Below are 10680 nucleotides of genomic sequence, written 5' to 3' on the forward strand. Positions count from 1 at the left end.
AATTTTTTGAAGTACAAAACTCTCTACAAATTTAGGTTATGCAACAAAAGAAATAGAAGTACTATTTCAAGCCTAACCAACTTAAAACTACCTAACTGTTACATGTTATAATAGAATAACAGAAAATAAAAAAATACTAAGTTGTAAAGTCTAAGAGAATTAACTAATGGTTGTTAATGAACCAACATACAACAATTCTCCACCTTGGTTCAATAACAAAACATTAACAAAACCAGTGGTTGCTGCAGAAACAGGATTTAATCACCATTCAGCTGAATTAAGTCCAAACAATGGAAAAACTTGCTACTTGGAAGAGCCTTTGTGATCATATCAGAAGGATTGTGATCAGTTGAAATCTTCTTGACTATAACTGATCCTTGACCAATAACTTCTCCGACAAAATGCAGCTTAATATCAATGTGTTTTGTCCTCTCATGATGCACAAAATTTCTGGATAAATCAATGGCACTTTGACTGTCACAGTGTACTATGATCACTTTATTTTGTATCTTCAGCTCCTTTGCAATGCCTTCAAGCCACAGAGATTCCTTCACAGCTTCTGTAAGAGCAATATACTCAGCTTCAGTGGTTGATAAAGCCACTACCTTTTAAAGGCTAGCTTTCCAACTAATTGCAGTGCCAAAAGCAGTGAACACAAATCCTGTGAGAGATTTCCTTGAATCTAAACAGCCAGCATAATCAGAATCTACAAAACCTTCAATAACAACTGTTCTTTTGCTATTCCTAGCTCCACCATAAACCAAAACTCTTCCAAGTGATCCTCTTATATATATGAGTATCCATTTCAGGGTTTGCCAATGTGCTTTGCCTGGATTTGCCATGAACCTACTTACTAAGCTCACTGCATGAGCTATGTCAGGGCGAGTACATACCATAGGATACATCAGTGACCCTACAACATTAGCATATGAAACACCTTCCATGTAAATTATATCATCATGTGTCTTAGGTGCTTGACTTGTACTGAGCTTAAACTGCTGTGACATAGGAGTAGTTACAGGTTTGGAATTTGACATTCCAAACCTTTCAAGAACTTTTCTAAGATATAACTCCTGGGACAGATACAACAATTTCCTTTTTCTGTCCTGTTTGATTTCTATTCCCAATATTCTCTTGGCTGCTCCCAAATCCTTCATTTCAAATTCCCTGCTCAGCTCATATTTCAATTTTTCAACCTCACTCTTGTTGTTACTTGCTATCAAAATATCATCAACATATAATAGCAATATCACAAACTCAGCTTTAGAAGGAAATTTGAAGTAAACATGGTTATCATAGTGACTTCTATGAAACTGTATGTCAGCCATAAATTCATCAAATCTCCTATTCCATTGTCTGGGGGACTGCTTTAGACCATACATGGATTTGTTTAATTTGCAAACATAATCCTCTTTACCTTTGACTTCAAACCCCTCGGGTTGTTTCATCAATATCACCTCATCAAGTTTTCCATACAAAAATGTTGTCTTCACATCCATTTGTTCCAACACAAGATCAAATTCTACCACCATAGCCATAAGAATTCTGATTGACCTGTGTTTCACTATAGGAGAGAAAACTTCATTGAAATCAATTCCCTCCTTTTGAGTGAATCCTCGAGCAACAAGTCTAGCTTTAAATCTGTCTGGTTCAACTCCTTGGATGCCTTCTTTTTTCTTGAAGATCCATTTGCAGCTGACCATTCTAGAACCAGGGTTTTTTTTAATCAATTCCCATGTATGGTTGTCATGGAGAGACTTAATCTCTTCATTCATGGCACTTAGCCATTTTTCTTTCTCCTTACTAGCTAAGACAACTTTAATAGTTTTTGGATCTTCCTCCAAAACTTCACTAGCAGCTACTAGAGCAAATGCTATTAGATCAACATATCCATACCTCTTAGGTTGTTTGATTTCCCTTCTGGTTCTATCTCGAGCCAACACATAGTCAACTTCTTCTTGTTCCTCTTCTTCATATTTCTCTTCATCAAGAGGCCAATTAACAACTTGTGTTTTAGCATGTTTATCCTTAGTCTCCACCTCAAAATTTAATTTTTTCAGAATCAGTTTCCTTACTCTGATCAATGCTAGACTGAACCATGCTGGGCTTGGTCTTGTAGGCCATTTCAGCTTCATTGAAGACAATATCACGACTCACTAAACACCTCTTAAAACCAGCCTCTAAACACCACAGCTTATACCCTTTCACTCCCTCAGGATATCTTAGAAAAATGCACTTGACAGCTCTAGGTTCCAATTTGTCTTGCTTGATGTGAGCATAGGCAATGCAGCCAAATACCTTTAGCTGTTTTAGACTTAGTGGATGGCCAGACCAAATCTCTTCAGGGGTTTTAAAGTTTAGAGCTGTTGAAGGACACTTGTTGATAAGATATACAACCATCATTGCTGCTTCAGCCCAAAAAAATTTGGGTAATCCTGCACTCAGCAACATACATCTCACTTTCTCCAAAATGGTCTTATTGAATATTTCAGCTAAACCATTTTGTTGAGGAGTGCCCGCAACTGTCTTGTGTCTTGCAATGTCATTTTCTTTGCAGAAATCATTGAAAGGTTCAGAGCAGAACTCAAGACCATTATCAGTACGAAGCCTCTTGATCTTTCTGCCTGTTTGGTTTTCCACAAGTGTTTTCCAGCTTTTGAAGTTATCAAAAGCCTCATCTTTTGTTTTCTAAATGTAGATCCACAACTTCCTTGAGTAATCATCCAAAATGCTCAAGAAATACCTTGCTCCAGAATGAGAGGGAGTCTTAGTTGGACCCCAAAGATCAACATGAACATAATCAAGGGTACCTTTTGTTCTCTGTTGTCCAACATTGAATTTGGCTCTGCAAGCTTTTCCATAGACACAATGTTCACAAAACTTTAATTTTTCCATTCTGTCCCCACATAGCAGCTCCTGTTTTGCCAATTCAATCAACCCCTTCTCACTTACATGTCCCAACCTCATGTGCCATAACTCAGTTTTTGATAAAACTCTTTCGGTTGCAGTGGCTGCAGAGCCAATTACAACTTCACCATCTACAGAATAAAGGCCATTCTCCATAATTCCCCTCATGACAACCATGGAGTCTTTAACTACATTCAGTATTCCTTTTTCACCCTTGAACACATACCTTCTTTTATCAAATTCACCAAGAGAGATTAAATTTCTCTTCAACTCAGGTACATATCTGACCTCTGTGAGAATTCTTTCAGCCCCATCATGAAACTTGAACCTTATAGACCTAATTCCTTCAATTTTGCAAGGCTTGTTATCTCCAAGGAGTACTAACCCATCTGCTTGATCAGAAAATTGTTCAAACTATGATCTGTTTAGTGTCATATGCCATGAACACCCTGAATCCATTATCCATTTAGTTTCTGGATTCTTTTTAAACACCATCAGTGCCTCTGCAGATTCATAGCCATCATCTTGAACAATTGCAGCATTTTCTGAGTCCTTCTTCCTATTGTTACTGCCACCATTTTTCTTCCTTTCAGGACAAACTTTCCTTGTATGACCCTCCTTTTTACAGTGATAACATATGATTTTGAAGATGTTTCCTTCACCATTCTTCTGATTTTTTGGCTTTTGCTTCTTATCAAATTTACTATCTTTCTTGAAGTTCTTGCCTCTTGCTGTCAGCCCTTCACCACTTGTAGAGGACTTCTTTTCCTTTCTTTCATTCAATTCTTTTGAATTCAGAGCAGCCTGCACTTCATCAAGTGAAACAGAGTCTCTTCCAAACAATAAAGTCTCTTTGAAATGAAAGTAACTCTTAGGCAAAGAGCACAACAATAACAAAGCTTGATCCTCATCATCAATAGTGACATCGAAATTTTCAAGATCTAGAATCAGTTTATTAAACAAACCCAATTGTTCTCCTATTGATCTATCTTCATGCATTTTAAATGAATACAAAGACTGCTTTAAGTAAAGACGATTAACTAAAGATTTGGTCATGTACAAACCTTAAAGTTTTGACCAAACCCCAGCAGCAGTTGTTTCCTTAGAGACTTGCCTCAACACCTTGTCTCCGAGACTGAGGATAATTGCACTGTGTGCCTTCTGCAGTAGTGCTTTCTTATCCCCATCAACCATCATCTTTTCAAGTTTGGCTTCTCCATCAAGTGCTTTCACCAGGCCCTGCTGAACAAGAAGAGCTCTCATCTTCAATCGCCATAGCCCAAAATCATTTTGTCCTGTGAATTTTTCAACTTCATACTTGGCCGAGCCCATTTCTTGAATCGAACTCAAAATCGCTCCACATTCACCGCACCAATTTGTTGTGCCAAGATCAGATTTTACTTCACAAAAGAATGAGTTTCTTGTATGAACAAGAATAAGCAAAATGCAGGAAAAAGGGATGAACGAAAACTGCACTGTGCTCACAGCAGCCACTTTATTCAATCTCTGCAGAATTTTTCTAAGTACAAAACTCTCTACAAATTTAGGCTATGCAAAAAAAGAAATAAAAACATTATTTCAAACCTAACCAACTTAAAACTATCTAATTGTTACATGTTATAACAGAATAACAGAAAACAGAAAAATACTAAGTTGTAAAGTCTAAGAGAATTAACTAATGGTTTTTAATGAACCAACATACAACACCTCCCTTCTATATAGCCAACCACGTTGCCTATAGTGTACTATTTCACGTAAGTGGTTTCCTTTGAATTTCACTAAGGAAACCTGCTTTTGAATGATCATGAATACCCTATTATATTTATTTTAGCTCTCTTTTTGGTTGGCAGGAACAACTAGTTTTGAGCTGCAATGTTGTGTTGAATTACATTTGATTCGATAATCACTTTCTCTCCCTCCCACTGTAAATTTCTGGTTGTTCTGTTGTTTGTCGACATTAATTGCACTGAGACATTAATCTGTGTTATCTTTATCATATCTATGGTCTGTGGATACCTTGTCTTCATGTAAATCATATTATGTTTCTCTTTTTTTAAAAAAAATAAAAAATTCTCCTACACAAATTGTGGGATGTTCAATCAAATAAAATTGAGGTTCATAAACAGTTTGAGCAGTGGTAGTTTTAGCTCCTTTAATGAGATTATTCCATTTTCGGGGACCACGATCAGGAGACTATTGTAAAAAGTTTAGGCACGACAGAAATTTGTGAACAGGGTATAAAGACTCGAATAAAAAGAAAGAGTAATCCTAGACTATATTTGGTTTGAAGTTAAAAAAGTACGTTCGTGAATTTCAATGTAAAATTACGCATTCCAGTGCATAAGATGAGAAGGAAAAATTTGTTGCTTTGAAAGTAAAAGTATGTTTGAGCTCTTCTAACTTTAATCAAAATGTGCACTAAAATGTGAGGAAGCTGGTGGGATCATCAACAGAGAGGTCCCCTTTACTGCTTTATGACATTTAAGGTTAATGTAACACTAAGAAAAAAAAAAGGTTAATGTAATGTATTTTTTTTATTTTGGGTCAGAAATTATAGGTGTTCCTCAATTTATTAAGTTAGAAATTAATTTTACTTGTGGTATGTATCTTCTGTTGTCGTCTCTATAAAATTTTACACGAAAATTGAATACATTAGTAACTCTTTATTATCAATAACTACCTTTTTGTTAGTAGATAATTTTCTGCAATTCAAAAGGAAGGGAAAAAAAGATCAGGTGGAAATCAAGCTGATAACATCAAATATGAACTGTGATAAAGACACTGGTTGATAGTGTATGAAACTATTTGTGTTGGTACCACAAAATAGAGGGTGCCCTTCAGAAAAATATGACTTTTGGTCCACGATAAATAGCAAAGGCACAGTAGCAGTAGCTTCAAAATCTCAAACCAATCCACACAAGGTCCAATAATGTGATGTACTATTTTGGTCCCCGCCTCTCCACCAAACCTGAACAGGCTTTATGCCCTAGAAAGATTTCGGATCCCTTTGGCTAAGGGCATCTCCTTTTTCAGCCGGCTAATTAATTAGCAACACGTGGCTTTCTCATAATCACACCTTATGACTACTACGTGAAGCAATATGAAAGATCAACCATGCGAAATGAAGCCACGTTGCGTTTTGAGTTTCTTTATGGTGATGTAAAATTTTACGCTGAGATTGGTGCTGGATTTGTTTTCTTCACTCTAGGCACTGTGCAAGTTGTAAATCCATTTTAGTATTACGTTTGAACGAATACTAACAAGTGTGAGTAGAACATTGGTTAATTAAGAGACTAAAAAGAAAATATATTTTATTATGAAAATCATAAAAAAACAAAAAAAAAGTTATGAACAGTATAATTTTATTCTTTAATTCTTTAATTAATGTTCTAAAAATATTTGTTAGCAAGACGATCTAATGTTTCATTCTTTACAAATTTAAATTGTCAACGGGTGTTTGAGAAGTAAGATAGAAGGACGTAATAATGAAGCTAACCTTCGTATTATAGATCCACCAGCAATCTTGAAACTATATATCATATGGGACCATACAAGGTCAATATATAGCCACCTTGAAAACTGGAATCCAAGACAAATCTTCGACTTACAAATGGTTATATTACATTATAGGACCATTCAATAGAGCTCAAAAACTAAAATCATTAGTTGATAACATTTATTATTATTAGTACAGCTTACACGCTCAGAATAATTAATGGTACTAAGCTATATATGCCACTGCCACCATTTACTTACAAATAGGATAATAGACATGATGTTACTTGGAAGAAGAGACCAATGTTTTTGGATCCTCACTTTAAAACAGGAGGGTTGGGTTGGGTTAAGGAGGAGCAATCAATATCAGTTGTGGTGGGTGGCAAGGAATATCTAAAAAATTTATATATGAATAAAGGTAGATTTTATCATATGATGATCATCTTTGATTCTATTCGTTTCTCCAAAATCTTGTAGGTAGACCATGCAGAGGGACTGGGAATGGGCTATATTGGATTCCGTTCTGATATCCCACTACTTCCCACCTGCCATCCAAATAATTGAACATGGTTAATAAGCACTCTGATGATGATAGTGCAAATGTATAAAGTATAATTTCTTTGTATTGTGAAGGTAAAGAATTTTACACAACCAATCGATCAAAAATTAAATATTATTTTAAAAATAATTATTATAATAAATTTGTCATACTTGATAATTTATGATTAATAAATATTATAATTTTTTTTACATTGTTAATCTATACACTATTTACTCAAAAAGGTTTTAAAAAATTCATACAAAATTTGACAAAATGATGGAATTTTCGTTTTTGGTCAATACAAAATGAAGTAGAAAATTTTACCTATATTTGGTTACAAGATGATGAATTAAAAGGAACATGTTCAATTTGGCAAGCTCATTTCCTGGACAAGAGTGCACTCCGTTGCCAAATGGCATAAAAGTATTGGGCTTTGGAGCAACCTGCAGCCATACAGAGTTGAAATATATGTTCAGAAGAGAATATATAGGGTTTCGCTTTTGTTATTATTTTTCTAATATTTGTTTGACTAATTGATGTGGTGGACAAATTCATGTTCAGCATTATAACGTACCTCAAACCTTGATGGGTCAAAATTTTGAGGAGAAGGGTGGAATTCTGGATTATGATGGATGTTCCTGAACAGTGGCATGACTTTCCAACCCTTGGGTATAAGATATCCTTTAGCAGGTGCACCAAAGAACATTTTAGAAATCACGTAGGAAATAGTAAAATGATTTGAAAATTAAAATTCCCATAAATGTACACAGGTAAAAAAAGAATATTCCGTCTCAAATTCTTACCTTTGTATACTACATCAACCACAGCTTCCCTAAAAGTAAATGATATGATACTTGACATTCTAAGGCTTTCCAAAATCACCTGCAATATACAAGATCCTAATGAGAAATATATATTCACCAAGTTGCCTTCAAATTAACCCTAGACATGGAATTGTGTTGCATCACATTATTTACAGCAGTATATAGTATATACCATACCCTATGAGTAATTGGCATATTTCTGGTCTGACCCCATGTCAATGGCATCTTCCCTCCTTCATTAGCTTCATATACTGCCATTTGCTCTGCCTGCAAAACAGTTTCGTTGACTCATTAATTAGCATAAACTTTTCAACACTTGTGGCCTACCTGGATTTACAAAATCTTTTTGGGAGACAAAAAACAAGTCTTACTTTTATTGCTTCAAGAAGTTTCTGGTCATCATGAAGATACTTGAGAATCCAGGTTAGAACACTTGCTGTAGTATCCTGAGCTGCAAATAGTACCCCAATTACATTATCAGCAATTTGGTCATCGCTTAGCATTTGTCCTTTTTCATCCTTGTAGTTCAGCAAGTGGCCTAATAGATCCCTCTCCATCAATCTCTGCTCTTTTCTCTTACAAATGATCTCACTTATAATCTCTCTGATTCTCCTCCTTGCCTTCAAATCAATTCACAAAACATTCATCAAACAAAGACATGACACAGAATCCCAAGTATCAAATGATTTTCTTAGACCAGCACTAAGAAACCATATAATATAAAATATAAAATAAATACAGAAAACATCACACTATTTTCTTTTTATCTATAATAAAAAAATATAAAAATTTTTACAACTTCCACATCATGTCAAATCAACTAAACTGGATCCATGGTAACTATTATACTATTTAACACACATTTTTTACTATTGACTAAAATTCATTAAGAATTACAAAACGATGAGTGAGACTCGTTAAGCAATGAGTTAGACCTACAAAATTTTGTGATTTTCAATATATTTCGGTATTAACAAGAAGTGTGTTCAAAAGAATATATGAGAGAGTGTTTTGAGATATGCAACTTACCAAGAGTGCTTTGGAGTATGCAGTTCCGGGTATCCTGTTAGGGAAAGAATTGTACCCTTTCTCCACTATGCAGTAGTTTTCCTTAAGCTGATCTCTATAATTGTCTTCCAAATGACCAAAGACAGAGAGGATGCCAATATTGAAAGAGAACTGCGAAGAAGAAGGGTTAAGGGGAGGGCCATGAGTCTGAGAAAATCAATCGTACATCACCATACAATAATGGAGGACCCAGTGAGAAGAAAATTAATGAGGAACCAACAAATGAAAACAAAATTCAACGCCATGCAATAAAAGCACATCCAATAAGACAAGAGAAAAAACCGAAAGTAGAGAGACCCACTACAACAACAGCAAAAATGAGGCTCACAAACTCGAACACATCATATCATATCAAACCTATACCTTTTTCATTTCTTGGAAAGCGTTAATGACTTGTCCAGCAGCGGAAACCCACAATTCCAAGGAGGAAACGACCTCGTTTTCGATGTCTGGGATCAGTTTTCGAATGGATTCAGGAGAGAGAGAGGTTTGCACCAGCTTCCTGATGCGAGTGTGGTATTCTCCTTGGTGGAAGAACAATGCTGAAGGGCCTATTAGCTTCTCTTTGCTTTTGGGGTATGTGGGTTTGAACAAGTGAGCATGAGTCACCAACACAAACCGTGCAGCCTCAGGGCTCGCCAACATCACGCATGGACAACCTAGTATGTGTGTCTTGAAAATTTCTCCATATCTGATCAATTAAGAATTTTGTAAAATTAAGTTAGATTAGCTCCACCACCACCATGTTTATGCTTCATGCAAAAGAAAGCTTAAAAAAAACAACAACTTAGATACAGTTCTTTAGATACACTGATTGTGTGATTCTCCTATCCGAATTAAACTTTCATTTCTGTAGTCTGCATGCAAACAACTGATTGTTCGATTCTCCGATCAAAATTAGACTTTTATTTCTGTAATTTGCATGCAAACATTTTTTATGGAGATTATTATCGAAATAAAAGTCTAATTCTGATCAGAATTAGACTTTTATTTGGATAATCTGCATGCAAACATTTATTATATATACACATTAATGAAATGAAAGTTTGACTCTCCCTGGAGAATAACATTATCAGCACCTAAGAAATCTTGTGGTAAAAAAATATTATATATATATATATATATATATATATAGGAAGAGGATCAAACTATAATAAGAACCTTTTTTGCTTTGAAGCAAAGAAGATGTTAGGGTCTTGAGAATAGAGTTGGAGGGTCTCTCCTATGTAAGGCCAACCCATTGAGCCAGGGGGAAGCTTAGGCTTAGCTACGTGTTGACGTTTCTTGTGTTTCTTTATTAGTGGATACGAAAGAATAAGGGATGAGAAGAAGAGGAGAATGCAAAAGAAAATGGCAACAATGATCTCCATACACACACACAAGCGTAGCAACTAACTTCTCTCTATGTGGGTTCCCGCGAGTGCTGGTTATGTGGAAATGTGATGGGTACGGAATGCGTTTTTGCTTCGATGGCTTTTCAAGTCAATGAATGATCCGTTTGAGTTAAGAGCGTGGCTTATATAGATGAAGAAACTATTAAAAGTGCAACAAAAACACCCGAAAGGTCCCCTTAAAGATCGGTTCACAAGGGGATGACTTACCCAGCTATATAAACACTTATCATATTCATTAACCATCCAATGTAAGACTCTCAATATGCCCCCTCGAATCAGGACTCGTCACCACAAATCGAGGATTAGCGGCACTATCCACCACATCATCGGACAAAATCTAGCTTTGATACCATATTAAAGTCCAGCAAAGACATTCGAAAGATCTCCTTAAAAATTAATTCATAAAGGAGTGGCCTACCCAACTATATAAACACTCATCATGTTCGTTAAG

General features: G+C 35.5%; 1 protein-coding gene across 1 annotated transcript; it reads right to left on the bottom strand.

Annotated features, from left to right (window-relative positions):
- Window positions 1–6547: 6547 nt before the first annotated feature.
- On the bottom strand, window positions 6548–10443 carry LOC100806350 (abscisic acid 8'-hydroxylase 4). Its single transcript, XM_014778150.3, has 9 exons — window positions 9997–10443; window positions 9199–9526; window positions 8797–8946; window positions 8139–8387; window positions 7945–8034; window positions 7747–7825; window positions 7518–7624; window positions 7268–7386; window positions 6548–6947 (listed from the first exon to the last, which is right to left on the bottom strand). The coding sequence occupies exons 1-9, from the start codon at window positions 10203–10205 to the stop codon at window positions 6854–6856; spliced, it is 1425 nt and encodes a 474-aa protein (XP_014633636.1). The 5' UTR covers window positions 10206–10443; the 3' UTR covers window positions 6548–6853.
- Window positions 10444–10680: the final 237 nt, after the last annotated feature.

This window comes from Glycine max, chromosome 7 (genome assembly GCF_000004515.6).
Source record: "Glycine max cultivar Williams 82 chromosome 7, Glycine_max_v4.0, whole genome shotgun sequence".
NCBI lineage: Eukaryota > Viridiplantae > Streptophyta > Magnoliopsida > Fabales > Fabaceae > Glycine > Glycine max.

What these genes read in the sequence shown, in the direction of transcription:
- LOC100806350 (XM_014778150.3), bottom strand. Translation starts at nt 10,205, where the DNA reads ATGGAGATCATTGTTGCCATTTTCTTTTGCATTCTCCTCTTCTTCTCA. An exon ending in AACTTCTTGAAGCAATAAAA is followed by an intron (nt 8,035 to 8,138) that starts GTAAGACTTGTT and finishes ACTGTTTTGCAG; the next exon opens with GCAGAGCAAATGGCAGTATA. An exon ending in GGTTGATGTAGTATACAAAG is followed by an intron (nt 7,625 to 7,746) that starts GTAAGAATTTGA and finishes CACCTGCTAAAG; the next exon opens with GATATCTTATACCCAAGGGT.